At 41.1% G+C, this 14,418-nt stretch overlaps 1 protein-coding gene and 1 long non-coding RNA gene across 16 annotated transcripts in view; one reads left to right on the top strand and one right to left on the bottom strand.

Moving 5' to 3' along the window:
• Positions 1-116: 116 nt before the first annotated feature.
• The window catches only part of BCL11A (BCL11 transcription factor A), a 122,353-nt gene continuing 108,051 nt past the window's right edge, over positions 117-14,418 (bottom strand). For 11 of the 15 annotated variants that reach the window (XM_069069042.1, XM_069069041.1, XM_069069043.1 and 8 more), the window contains 2 exons: positions 8,726-10,730; positions 117-664 (listed from right to left, as the gene is read on the bottom strand). In XM_069069042.1, the coding sequence (XP_068925143.1) occupies positions 8,728-10,730 (2,003 nt within the window). In that variant the 3' untranslated portion in view covers positions 117-664; positions 8,726-8,727. The remainder of the gene's footprint in view (positions 665-8,725; positions 10,731-14,418) is intronic. The other 4 variants (XM_069069049.1, XM_069069044.1, XM_069069055.1 and 1 more) reach the window with 2 other exon arrangements.
• On the top strand, positions 4,837-5,499 carry LOC138146896 (uncharacterized). The gene is made up of 3 exons (XR_011164634.1): positions 4,837-4,974; positions 5,086-5,178; positions 5,361-5,499. It is a non-coding gene; the product is annotated as an uncharacterized lncRNA (long non-coding RNA).

Raw genomic sequence — 14,418 nt, 5'->3', positions numbered from 1 at the left:
CCACTCCCCCTACCCACCCAGTGGTTATCTGTAGCGAATGGATATGGCAATACAAAGTCATAACCAGCTGCATTGTCTTTTAAGCATTAAAAATTAAAGAACAAGCAAGCAGAACCTAAAGCTCCAACATTTATTGTGTCAATGTTAAGCACAAGTTTTAAAAGACAACGTAGAATGTATAGAAACAATGGGTTGGGGGACTCATGCTTTTTTCCACAGTACAGGTAATTAAATTGGCTGGTTTCAAGAGGGCTTGGGCGTCACCCAAAGACAGTAACGGCCAATGGGCCCTATAACATGGGACTGATTCACTGTTCCAATGCGATTCTGGTTGGTTTTTTTTTTTTTTTTTTTTTTTTTTTTTTTTTTTTTATTAAAAAATATAAATAAAATGGCGCTGCAGGCCCCGACGGGAAGGACTCCGCAAGACTCTGTCTTCACACGACGGCTTCTTGGAGGCTACTGTCAGAAAACATCACAAACTAGCAGGATGACGGACCACGCTCTGATGTCGGCTGGGCGGCAGGACATCCCACCCTGCCTTGGGTGGGGGGAAAGGGCATCAAATTTTCTCAGAATTTAAGGGCTCTCGAGCTTCCATCCGAAAACTGCCACACATCTTGAGCTCTCTGGGCACTACGCCGAATGGGGGTGTGTGAAGAACCTAGACAGAGGACGGGGACAGAGAGGGGGGAAAAAAAATACAGGTGTAACTTGGCCCAGTGCATTCCATCATCTTCCTAGCCTGTTTTGTTTTTTTGTTTGTTTTGTTTGTTTTTTCCAATTAACTTGAATCAGCCACAGACCTGAGCTGCTGGACTCTCAGGCACTGATTTCAAACCCAGGCCCCCATACTCTCTGGTCTCTGCTTGCTTTCCCCACAAAGGTAGACTGTCCACCCACTCTTGCCCACCCGGGGCATATCACATCACAGTCCTAATACTCTTCAGGACACATATGGTGGGAAACATTCTTCCCCCTCCCCCCCCCACCTCCAGTGGAAAAAAAAATGCAGGTAACAAGTCATATGTACCCCGGTTCTTTCTTTTCTATCTTTCTTTCTTTCTTTCTTTTTTGATTGGAGGGGAAGGGGAAAAGGAAAGGAGAGTAAGGGAGGGGGGGAAACAAAACAAAAATAAAACAAAAATAAAAATCAATGTAAAGCAGCACAACAAAACATGGAATGTCATCAAGTTCAACGTCAAAGCAGCCAAAGATTTACAAGAGTCGGACGAATCTCTGCAGAGAAAATCAGAACCCCAAAAGGTTACCCCCAAAATTCACCAAACCTGCCTGTAGTTTCTTTGGAAAAGCGCAGTTCAATTTTGATGGGGAAGGGGGAAGGAGAGGGAGGAGGGGAGAAAGAAGCGTTGTTGAAGAGAAAAGGGGAAGGGAAGAAGGGGATGGTTATTTTCTTCCTGGTTTTCTTCCCGTCCTGTGTACATTGACTTGAAGCTGCAGGACTGGGAATCCGGATGTGCTGAGGAAGACCACCACTGTGGTATTCCAGGCCTCGTTGCCATGGTGACCCGAGGCAGGGGCTTGGGGCCTCTTCTCCCCTGACTTGGCGCTGGAGGCCCAGGGTCTAGCACTCAGCTGCTCTTGTGCATCCCCTTGGCTGAACCACAGGGACCAGACCTGGGCCTGCCATGTCCAGCAAGGACCAGGCAACACTGAGAATCCCACAATCACACCTCTTTTTTAAGTAGGATTCCCAGGTCCCACTGCCCAGACACTGGCATTGCCTCTCTTTAAGACGAGGTTGTCCGAATCAAACCGCTTTTGTCATCTCTCTTCCCCCATTTACCAGTATTTTACAGCCCTCACTGGAAATCAAAGTACAATTTCAGGTTGAGCACTTAACTATTTACAAGTTCATTTAGTAGCACTTTCCCTGTCCAATATCAAGGCCCTACTTCAAATGAAAGGATTTTACGAAAATCCCTATTTTCGGCCATTTCTGCTTTTCCTGTGGAAGACATACTTTGTACTTTTCTTTTTATACTTCCCACAGGAAACTCTTTGTCATTTTTACAGAATGGAAAAAAAAGGTAGTTGGATCCACCATTGCGTTGTGCTTGGGCAAGGTCATACACTTCCATACCACAGCCCCAGAGCTCTGAACTTTTGCTCTTCCTTGCCCCATTAGGGAAGAAGAAATCAATTGCATCCTAGGACCATGGATAACAGTGTGCAACACACAGAAAGAGAAACCCATCCCCCAAAAGGCTGATTCAACAACCATGTGTTTTTAGCAAACGAAACAGCAGGCTAATGAGTGCCGATAATATCAAGCAAGCACACCCAATAATCCAAGCATAAAACTGGCAGGTAGGGTAAACCCTGTGAAACAGGCACCATAATCCCAAATTCAAGCCCTGTGGCCTGATGAGTTCATTTCTTTGGAAATGGACCCATTTATTCTTCACTGGGGGTATCTGCAAGGGTCTCAAAAGCCACTGAAGAAAATTTACTAAGTAGCTCATTTTTTTAAGTTAAAACTCTTTTGAAAGGAAAAAAAAAAGCCAGTTTGGAGAATACTATCACATCTTCTCGACACCGGCAAAGTTTCTACTAACTTTAAGTTGTTTTTTTTTTAATAGAATGGCCAAATAAGTACTAAAGTACAGGCCCTCTCTTGAATACCTCAGACTCAGAAACAATGGCATATAATAGAACCATAATGGATACACAGTTACAGCAGGCTTATAAATAATTTTAAAATTATATAGATGTTGTTTAAAGACAAATGAAATAAATCCATTTCCCTCACTTACTCTCTCTGTCTATCCAGTGCTTGAAGTAAGGCAGGATGAAGCCATCCAACTTCTTTCCAGGAAGGCCTGAAAAATCCTGGCTCTTCTTAGTAGACTTTTGTCTATGATGGATAAGCACGCCATCCTACCTCCTTGTTTCTCTATTTTAAACTATTTCCAAATGGTCCTACTTCCCTTACTTTTCTCACTTCAAGCTTTATATAAGTATAACACACATTCAGGGGAAAAATAGCTACACAATGACACACATTCATTCTTCTGGGATAAACTCAAAAATTTCACATTTCCCAAAATTGCAAAGATAACTTAGAGGCTATATACTCATATTACTTCTTACAGGCCTTTAAGTGTGGAACCTCTAAGGCTAAAGGACTCCATGTTGTTTTCAGTCCCTTTTTTTTAGCCTTAAAATTCAGAGGACATTAAAAGTCTTTTGAGGGGGCACAGTAGGCATCCCCCCTCAAAAAAAAATTCTGGACTAAAATCAGTGGGCAATGGAAATTTTAACAAAAGCTCTTGTACTGTCACCCCAATAATATTCCTGTTCATTTAAATATCTTTTTAAGTGAAGATAAATAGCAAGGTTCTTCAGAGAGGGATGTGGGAAGGTCAGGTTTACAGGGACACATTGCCTTGTAAGTTCCTACAGGGACATCACTTAAGTCTGTTTCAGAATTCTTAAAAATCACCTTTAAGTGGTTTCTGATTTTAAACACCATGCATTCATTACATTGTTAAGAAATGTATAGTTTGCATTAAGATATGCTTAGCACTTGGAATATAACATACATGTTCTTGTTGTTATGTTCTTGTTGACTAATCTTTGATGCATCTATTACTGAGGCAGCTTCGGAAATAATCTCTTAAAAGAGGGCTTAAGCAAGTCAGGAGACTAGGTGAACTGAATAAGCTGTCATGCCTCTCACTAGATTTATTTAGCCTTGTAAAGGCTTAAATCAAACACAATTTCTCATACATCAGAGGGTGAATCATCACTCCCCCCCACCATGATTTAGAAATTCTGAATCTGAATTATAAATATATACATGTAGTATTATATTAATTCAATACTATATATCAGAATGCAAACCTAATTACACTAAAACATTATACATGGAGAAACTAAAATGAGTACCATACATAAAAACCTGTTCAGCTGCAGTTAACAATTTCCTATTAAAAGAATAACAGGGATATACAGACTTTATGGACATTTAATAGTGGTAGAGCTGAAGTCATGTACTCCCAAAAGAGCAAAGCACTGGTTATGATTTCTGCCTGGTCCCAGCACTGTGTTAATGTCTAATACTGCCTTCTCTAAAACACCAACATCCTCCCTGAGCCCTGGTTTTCTGACAGTTACCAAGCTCTTTTTAATCCATCTGTTCTCTCAATCTATCCCCTTTTCATCATCCAATCTCTTCCACACTAATAACTAACTGTACATCTTGCCTAATATTCCCCTTCCCATTCCTCACCCTCAAACCCTCTAGTCCTCACCCCCTCAAAGGGACAGATACCTCTCTTAAACAGGCTGGGGTGAAAATCATCTCCTTCTGTACTAATAGTAAGATTTTCTTCCCTAAGATCAATATTATTACATCCATTGGAAGAGTGCCACCTATGAAAAGGCCTGATGGGTTCACTAACTGGGCAACAATGACCACCACCACAAGAAGACAACAGAACAGTTCTGGCTTTGGTTGTACAAAAATAAAAACAATGTCATAATCCATTCAGTTACACTAGGAACAGCGAGACACAATATCACGGAGGAATGTGTTTTAATAAAGCAAAAAGATGCTGCAACATGCAGTATTTGTAAAAACTGACAACATGCACAGACCTCTAAAGAAGGGGTTAAAAAAAAAAGACCTTAATTTGATTCCAGATTTTAAATACAAATATATGCACAATATTTCATAAACCTGCTGGGTGTTCAAAAGATAAGTGAAGGGGAGTTCCCACCTTCCATTTGCTGTCAGCCAGTGAAACACCATAAACAGGTCTGTAGAGTTTTAGGGCAGGTTCTCTGATCTCAGATTCACAGTGAAACACACCATGCATCTCGTAAAATCAGAGGCTGTGCATGCCCACACACCATCGGTGGCTGCTTTGACAAAACATGTCACACTATCCAGTGTGCAGCACAGGCTGAAAATCTGGAGTTCACCTGTTGCCATTGTTAGGGTCTTGGGTGAGGGTGGTGAGGAAAGGGGAGGGGAGAAGGAAGTTAGTTTTGGTTTGACAGAGGGGCTAGTGAAGAAACAAGGGGACTGATTCTTTTCTTTTGTCCCATGTGCTCCAGATGGGGCAGGAGGAAAGTCCCTTTCAGACAAGACCAAAAAAAAAAAAAAATCCCAAAGGAATGCCATGTGGACAATGCCATTACAGGGAAAATGTAAGTTTATTCCTGAATGGCTCTATTGCTACAGCAGGGTGGGAGAAGTTTCAATATCTACACTGAAAAAAAAAAAAAACATCTTCTATGTTCTTGAAAATTATTCTAGAATTGTAAAGCCTCAAAACTATTTCCCTGGATTGAAATGTCTATTCTAATATGGTATTTCTATGTTCCTTTAGGATACAACACACACGTCAAAATGCCCACAGAAAGAATCCTGAAAAAGACTGACTGGCCTTCTCTTAAAACCTGTTATTTTCCTGAAAGTAATTTACAGAGTGTGTCAAATGAGGACACAAGAAGCTTACATTGTGTACTTTAATTTTTTTTTATTTTTTCAATAAAGGGACAAAATGGGTGTATGAACAGGTTAATGCAGACAACTGCCAAAAAAACACAGACAGTGGTTTTTCCAATAGAACTTAACAAAGACCAGAAAACAAATACAATAAAAAGCCAGGTTGTAATGACCTTTGGTCATCCAAATAAAAAAAAATAAAAACAAAGAAAAATAAAAGATCAAATTAAGTGCCTCTGTTTTGAACAGGGCACATAAGCAATAATAAATAGTGACTCCCATAGTAAAAGATAAAATTTCAAGTTACGACAAACAGCTTTCATTACAGGAATAGAAAAGGCCAATAACAAAATATTCTGCATTGCCATTTACAAAAAAGTATTGACTAAAGTGGGCTTTCTCTTTAATATGCTTTGCATATGAAATTCTTTCCAATCTAAATATAAAGCACCATTTAGTTTTTGGCAATGAAAAAAACTGCAAAACATTGTTTTTTTTTCCTTTTTTTCTTTCTTTCTTTTACTGCATATGAAGTTAAAATGCTGGAATGTAAGGTGAATAGGAGAGGGACAAGAAGCACACTACATAACAAACCAACGTTATTAGCTTGCAGTACTGCATACAGTATGGCAGCAGGAAAAAAGAACAAAAAAAAGATATGTACAACCCTCTGTGACAGCCATCCGTGTGACATTCTAACAGGTTTTCGCCAAACAGCCATTATATGGCTTCTTATCTGTATAGTGTCACACTTTTTTGTCTTTTTTTTTTTGAAACATACAAATAATTTGCACTATATTATCCTGCCAAATTAAAAAAATATACTGTGGCAGCCTGTGTTTTTTTTTTCCACTACCAAAAAAGGTACATTGATACCTTTTAAGAGAACAAGCAACAATTAAAAATACAAGCTTCAATATAAATACTATAGTGCCTAACACTAGGTGAACATTTAATTCAAATACCATTCTAGAAATACAGAAAAAAGACCATAAATGTGTTTTAGCATAGGAATCAACATGAGTGTGCATTTTCCTATATTTAAGTACTATATAATCTTAAACCTTTCCCCAATGTATGCTTTATACAACCTGAAGAGCGGTGTATATCCAAGGCATAAAATTTCCACTACCATTTTTAAATGGATAACAAGTCTTGTAACACCACCAAGACAATGGAACCCTAAATGCAGTTCCCCCCTAAACATAATGAAGTGTTTTTTTAAAAAAATTTCTTAACATTTATATTTAAAAAAGTTTTGTACAAAAATCCTTGCACTGTAGAAGCGAAAGCAATCATTCATTTCTATGTTAAGTGTTTTCTGTTTCCATTCACAGCGCTGCAATGTTGCGTCCAAGTAAGTAAGCTCATTAGTCAAGTAAATGGCTGGCAAAGGTTTTTTTTTTTTGTTTTTTTTTTTGTTTGTTTTGTTTTTAATGCTCATCAATGAGATTGTGTTCAATTTTTTTTTTCAGCATTCTTGCAACTTTTCCCTTAAGTATAGACCTGTAAACTGGGAAAATTGTACAGTGCACTTAATTGTCCTAACTGAGCAGTCTTATTTTATACTCAACCTCTGTATCTCTGATTAGAGAAAAGATACAGACACATCACAGGCAGAGTCAAGTGCTATTTGAACACCAACTGGGGCGGATGCTAGCTTAATAAAAAAAAAAAAAATGAATCCTGTTCCATGTTAACACAAATAGCACACAGTGTATGAAAAAGAAATGAAGTACAACTTTTAGGGAGCACAGACATACATACTGCTACTCTTAAAATTCTTTCTCTCTCTTTATTTTAGAATGTCACATTTAAAAGCAAGTCTTAAGAATTCATAGTTAATCATCATTGTATTGATATTAGCTTATACACCTGTTCTAGTTTAAAATGGCAAACAGTACCACATTGTGCTAATGGTCACAATTAATTTTTGTTTTTCTATCTGTTACACTCTGTAAAATCTTATTGCCAGCCTCTTTTTTTATATGGGTACACAAGGTCTTAAAGTTTATAATCTGATTGTCAGCTTGACAATCAAGTGGATCTGGATTTATTTGTTTTGGTGCCAGAATCAATAAAAGATATTATTAAAAGTAAATATCTTCATAAAATGAATTTCCTTACTAGTGTATTTAATCATGTTCCAGGGCCTTTGCACGTTTCACATTCAATTTAATCATTGATTAAAAAAAATAAAACTTTGGGCAAAAAATCCCATTTCTTTTAAGCTCTCACCAGGAGCAAAATAGCTTTTATACTGCTATAATCAGTTTTGTTTTTTTTTTTTTAAATAAACTAAAGGGAGAATGATGATTAACTAGGACATATTGGGTCATATTTTTAGGTAGCCATTGTTGTGAGAAATACAATATAGAATCATATGCTAGGTCCTAAAGATTTATCACCTTACCCAATGTTGAATTAAGCTACAAGTTTATAACAAGTAGAAAGAACCATCAACATGGTTTCAATAGATTCAAGGCACTCATTTTTAAAACCAAATGATAGTACAAATTTGCTTTTATCTTTTTTTCTTAATTTGTCCATTCAAGGCCTTTTTTCCCCCATCCAATTGACACATTTAACCCTTTAGAGACAGACATCTAGCTAATACAGCATTTTTTTTTTCAGTGCTATCCATCCTGTCCATAGAGGGTTAATCCAAAGACTGTCTTTTCCTCCACACATTATAAAACAAAACTGTACATGATATGTATTACAGAAGTTATGCAGCATGGTCTTTTTTTTTCTCTCTCTCTCTCTCTCTTTTTTTTTTCTCTCTCTCTCTTAGAACGGAACTGGAAACAGCAACATGTTTGCTCAGCAACTAATCAGGGACAATTTAAAATAGCCATAACATACCATACATGCTGTCTAAGTCAAAATAAAAAAAAACATACACAACATGTAAATTATTGCACAAGAGAAAGGCTCAAAGTTTGCGTAAAATGCAATAGTATTGCCCCGATAGAGATCATGCATTCAAACGGTGAGAACATAAAGGAAAAAAAAAAGGGAAAAAAAAGGAAAAAAAAAGGAAAAAAAAAACAGGTGTGCTGGTGACAAGCACTTTTCTGTATATTCTTAGCTTCCATTATTTTTTGTTTGTTTGTTTTAAATCACAAGGGACTAGAAAAAATTCTACTGGAGATGGGAGGGGGGATTGCAGGTGGTGGGGAGAAGGGGGCAAAAAGGTGGGGGTGGGTTTGGGTGGAGGAGTGGAGGGGCAGGGTATGAATATACCTCTATTCAGTTTTTATATCATTATTCAACACTCGATCACTGTGCCATTTTTTCATGTGTTTCTCCAGGGTACTGTACACGCTAAAAGGCATCTTACAAATTTCACATTTGTAAACGTCCTTCCCCACCTGGCCATGCGTTTTCATGTGCCTGGTGAGTTTGCTACTCTGCGCACAGGCATAGTTGCACAGCTCGCATTTATAAGGCCTTTCGCCCGTGTGGCTTCTCCTGTGGACAGTGAGATTGCTACAGTTCTTGAAGACTTTCCCACAGTACTCACAAGTGTCGCTGCGTCTGCCCTCTTTTGAGCTGGGCCTGCCAGGGCCCGGGCCACTAATATGCGGAGTGCTCCCACCGCTTCCCGTGCCGCTGCGGCCCGAAATGCCTCCGTCCATCTCCCCTGGCGGCGTGGAGAAGCGCAAGCTGCCATTCTCCGACGAGTGCTCTGAGGACGAGGCAAAAGGCGATTGTCTGGAGTCTCCGAAGTTGAGGAAGGGGTCTTTGAGCTGCCGGGACGCCGCGTAGCCGGCGAGCCACTGGGAGTAAACGTTTTCGGTGTTGGGCATCGCGGTGGCGGGCAGGTCGAACTCCTTCTCGAGTTTAATGCGCTTGGAGAAAGGGCTCAGCGAGCTGGGGCTGCCCAGGAGCAGCTTTTTGGACAAGCCCCCCGACGCCGACTCTCCCGGGGAGCAGCCGCGCCCGTTGACAGTGCCATCGTCTATGCGGTCGGATTCGCCCGCGACTGAGTCTTCGTCGCAAGTGTCCCTGTGCACCTCGGACTCAGACAGGTGGCCTCGCTTATGCTTCTCGCCCAGGACCTGGTGGAAGGCTTCGCTGAAGTGCTGCATGGAGCTCAGCACCATGCCCTGCATCACGTCGGGGATGGAGCGGTTCTCCTCGCCAGCCCTGGAGTTGTTCTCGTGGTGGCGGGCAGCCTCCAGGCTGAGGCCGAAGCCGTAGTCCACCCTCTCGCTCTCCGTCAGGTCCTCCTCCTCCTCTTCCTCCTCTTCTTCCTCTTCTTCGTCGTCCTCCTCTTCCTCCTCGTCCCCGTTCTCCGGGATCATGTTGGGGTCGTTCTCGCTCTTGAACTTGGCCACCACCGACTTGAGGGCGCTGCTGGCGCTGCCCACCAGGTCGCTGGTCCCGGGCTCCGGGGAGCTGGCGGTGGACAGGCCGTCGTCGGACTTGACCGTCATGGGGGACGACTTGTGCATGTGGGTCTTCATGTGGCGCTTGAGCTTGCTGGCTTGAGTGCACGCGTGGTCGCAGAGGTTGCACTTGTAGGGCTTCTCGCCCGTGTGGCTCCGCCGGTGCACTACCAGGTTGCTCTGGAATTTGAACGTCTTCCCGCAGAATTCGCAGGACTTGGACTTGACGGGGGCCTGGGAGGGAGGAGGGGCAGACTGTAGAGGAGGGAGGGGGGGCGTAGCTAGAAAGGGCGGCTTGCTACCTGGCTGGAATGGCTGCAGTAACCTTTGCATAGGGCTGGGCCGGCTTGGGGACAGCGGTGGGCTAGACGTGTTCCCTGCCAACTCTCTAAGTCTCCTAGAGAAATCCATAGCGGGAGGCTCCATAGCCATAGGATTCAACCGCAACACCCTGTCAAAGGCACTCGGGTGATGGGTGGCCAGGGCCATTTCTTCTGCCCCTAGGCGCTCTATGCGATGGGGATCCAAATGATGTCTCGGTGGAGGACTAAACAAAGGGGGGGTGGGTGGAAAGCGCCCTTCGCCGAGACCCGAAGCCTCTCTCGATACCGATCCTGGTATTCTTAGCAGGTTAAAGGGGTTACTGTCTGCAATATGAATCCCATGAAGTGGAGGCTGGGAACACTCTGCACCTAGTCCTGAAGGGATACCAACCCGCGGGGTCAGGGGGCTTCCGTGTTCGCTTTCTAAGTAGATTCTTAATCCGTGAGTGTTCTGTGCGTGTTGCAAGAGAAACCATGCACTGGTGAATGGCTGTTTGCAAGTTGTACATGTGTAGCTGCTGGGCTCATCTTTACCTGCAGAAATAATACAACAGGTACATAGAGGTTTAATCACGGAATCATGGATGAACGATCGCTTATTTCTGTTTCATTCCCGCCCTCTCCCTCCTCCCCAACCCCTAACCCCTTCCCCTCTTTTACACTCTGGTTGTCTAAAAGGTTAAAAATACAAAATGAAAAGGTGGTAAAGCGGAGGGGGTGGGGGCACAGGCACTTAGGGCAATCATCACATTTGGAGACTATTCTTATATATTTGTATATATTTGGAGACTATTCTCTGCACACCTATGGATTCTGCAGCTGCTTTTTAACTATGGAGTATTGCTTAGGATGGTAGACTCATAGATTTAAGAGCTGAAAGGGGAAGGCCCCTTTCATGAAGTCATGAGTCCAAGCCTATCATTTTTACCAATAAGAAAACAGAGGCCCAGGAAAACCAGATGACTAGTCCAGGGTCACACACACAGCCAGTAAGTCTGAGGTGGGATTTGCACCCAGGACATCCTAACTCCAAATCCAGTTCTCTTTACACTACAGGCTGCCCCTCTAGACTTCTCAAATTTTCTTCACCTTTCAAAAAAGACCTAGATCTCCCTCCTCTCTCTAAGCTCCAACAATTCTGCCTCCTGAAGCAATGACCTCTCTAAAGAGATAATCATTTCTAGGATCCAGTGAAAACAGATAAGGTCAATTCACTATGCTCTAGAAATGCTTTTTTAATTTTACAATTACAAAACAAGCAAATTTCTGATATTATTTAAATAAAAACATTCTGCTTATTAGTATAGTCTAAAATATAGTCATAATGCCCCCTATAGGTAATGTGAGCATGTAAACATAAGCCAGTAATTCCCAAATATAATTTTTCATCACCCTCAGGGTACCTATGGTTATTTTCTCAAGAGGGTCTCATAAAATATTCAAAATAGATATCATGCCACTTAGGATGCGTGGGCAAGGGGGACCTCACAAAAAAAAAACCAAAAAAATAAAAGATGGCAGGATGTAAAAACTTTTCAAAGGTTTGACGTCACTGGGGTATGTATGTGAAGGAATACATACCAATCCAAGCTGAAGAGACAGTGAGTTTACAGCAGCCTGAACCATCACAGGCAGCAAACTGAGAAATGCTACACTATCTTCCTCATTATTTTGAGTGGCTAACAACGTGAACCAAATTACACAACATCGCGTGCCCTCAGCTGAGATTCAGCTCCAGTTGAGAAAGAAACAGTCCAGCTAGTCAACTCTCTGGCCAGTAGCCAAGCAGCCTGGATAGAAGCCCTACTTAAGTCACATTATTTCTCTCACGCTGAAAAGAGCCGGAGAATGGTAAATGCCACTTTGGGAAACAGCTAGCCAACTTGATTTCACTATCGTTTATTTTGAGAGATAACTAAAAACGCTCCAAGGGAGCCACAAAACACCAAATCACTGGATGGCCAGCCTACCAATTGTGACATTCAGAGGGGACAAATGTGGATGGCAGGATGGTAGGAATGAGCAAAAGAGAAAACTTCTCAAAGGCTTCCCAGGGGAAAAAAAAAAGATAGAATAAATTATAATCGCAGAAAATCTACCTTTCCTTTTCTTAAACAAGTGGCTAGAATATTTCATCAAATCCCCAGATAATATTTTTCAATAAATTCTTATAAAGGGAAATAAGTCACCGTTGGGGTGAGGAAAGGGGATGAGGAATTAATCAGTTTGATGATTCCCTCCATTTAATGATTCAGAAATAAAAGCTGGTGAGTTCTGCTCAGGAGCCAAAGACACCAGTATTCCAAAACAAGCCAGGCTTTCGAGACTTGCTTGACTACATAATGGACTCCTGGCCTTGACCTTGTAATTTACTTTACAATGCATTTATAATCTCACTCAATATATCCCACTTCTGGGCAAATCTCTTTAACAAGATTAGATGATAAGATACCAAAATTAGGTTTCAAACATTTGCCTAATGTGGGTAAAAAAAAAGGCAGAGAGATTTTGAAAGAAAATGCTGACACTGGGGTCATATTATCTGCCTGTTTTTGTTTGCCTCCTCTCTTCAAAGGGAAATAAAAGGCATCACTGAGATTATTTTCATAAATTTTGTTGTTGTTGTTGAACAATGATTTGGGGACCAGACAGGCAAAAAACCTATCTAGTCCTAGCTTAAGTGACCCAAGGTGGCTTTATCCTTTGCCTCTAGGTCTCTGTTTTATTATCATACATTTAGCCTGACAATCCGAATTGAGGAAGTAAAAAAGGAGATTCAACTGCCTATAGCAGTCACTTAACACTTTCATCCCTTCAAAAGTCTTAAAATAATATTTAACCTCACATTCCTCAGCTAAAATCAAGATTGGAATAAAAATGCATTATAATCATTTTGCATGTGTCTTAATATAGCCCTTCTGATAAATATCTAAATCCCTGGGAAACAGAGTGACTTAAGGATGTTCATTTATGAGCTTCAAAAAAAAAAAGCTTAAATATTAAAACTTCATTCTATTTTGCTGTCATAAGCTGAGGCTGCTTTAAAAAAAAAGAAAACGAAAAACAATGCAGAGCAAGCTATGTGATCCAGCTACAGTATGCTAACAATGTAATGCTCCCCTCCCTTCTCTCTCTCATACATTAGGTCAGAGAAAATGGCATTTTATCTTATAATGAGCATACAACATACAGTTTTCACTATCGCATTTTAGTATTCCCATCAACTAAATATTCTAGATCATGAGGGCAGCTACTGTAATCATAATGTCAATGAGAAGGGCTGTTACGATTGAGACTAAAGATTACATGGAAAGAGCTGCTTTGAAACTGGTAATTATTACCAGTCCACTAATAGCAAATGATGCATTACAGTTTTGCCATATAATCTGTATTTCACTCAGCTCGTACCAGTGCAGCACATTACATTACAGTGCTCACCAATTCTAAATTCCTAAACTACAGTCATCAATAAATGTGTTACTTGCCTTAATTTGCAAAATTACTTTGTTCATAACATCTTCCACGGTTTAGAAAGACCAGAATTGATTTCCTGCGTGGCAAAATTAGGGCTACATTGATTTACTGACGTGTAAAACATAATAATATTCTTCATTCACTCTAATGAAAATCAACTTCTCCATTCAAGAATGATCGTTTTGGGGGGATCTGGAGTAATAATGTGTGTGTACATACATGACTGCCCTGATCCAAAAGCTCTAGGAGGCCCAGCAGTCAAAGGGTTAAAGTCAGCTAAATGGCTCACACCTCCTGATTTTTAAGAAATGACAAAAAGACAGGACGCCATTTTCAATTTATCTGGGCAGTTGTTTCCTAGGGCTGTTGACCTACCATACTTCCCACCCAACATTAACTTTCAGTCTAATGTCCTCATCCTGTTCTGACCCTACCTGGACTTTTGAGGGGCTGGGGGTGAGTAGGAGGCAAAGGGAGAAGGATCATTAGTTGGTGAAAATGAACAAGGTGCATACTGGTGGCACTCCTAGTGGCCTTCCATAAGTGGCATTCCTAGAGAGATCTCCCTGTGAAATACAGTCATCTCTACCCCTACATGCCTCTCTCTATGCTGCTCCCCAACAAGTCTTGCTTTATATGGGAAAGTTAGTTGGTGGTTGTGGCCATCAGCACCAACCCTCTTATTAGGAGGAGGGTTTTTAATCTCAGGCTTCTGAGTTTCCCACCCTCTAAACCAAATTCAGTACCC

This window comes from Petaurus breviceps, unplaced genomic scaffold (assembly GCF_028583685.1).
Source record: "Petaurus breviceps papuanus isolate PSGF00001 unplaced genomic scaffold, PetGlider_PUasm1.0 90775, whole genome shotgun sequence".
NCBI classification, from domain to species: Eukaryota; Metazoa; Chordata; class Mammalia; order Diprotodontia; family Petauridae; genus Petaurus; species Petaurus breviceps.
Note: the sequence above shows the minus strand (reverse complement) of the source record. Positions and strands in the feature narration are given on the sequence as shown.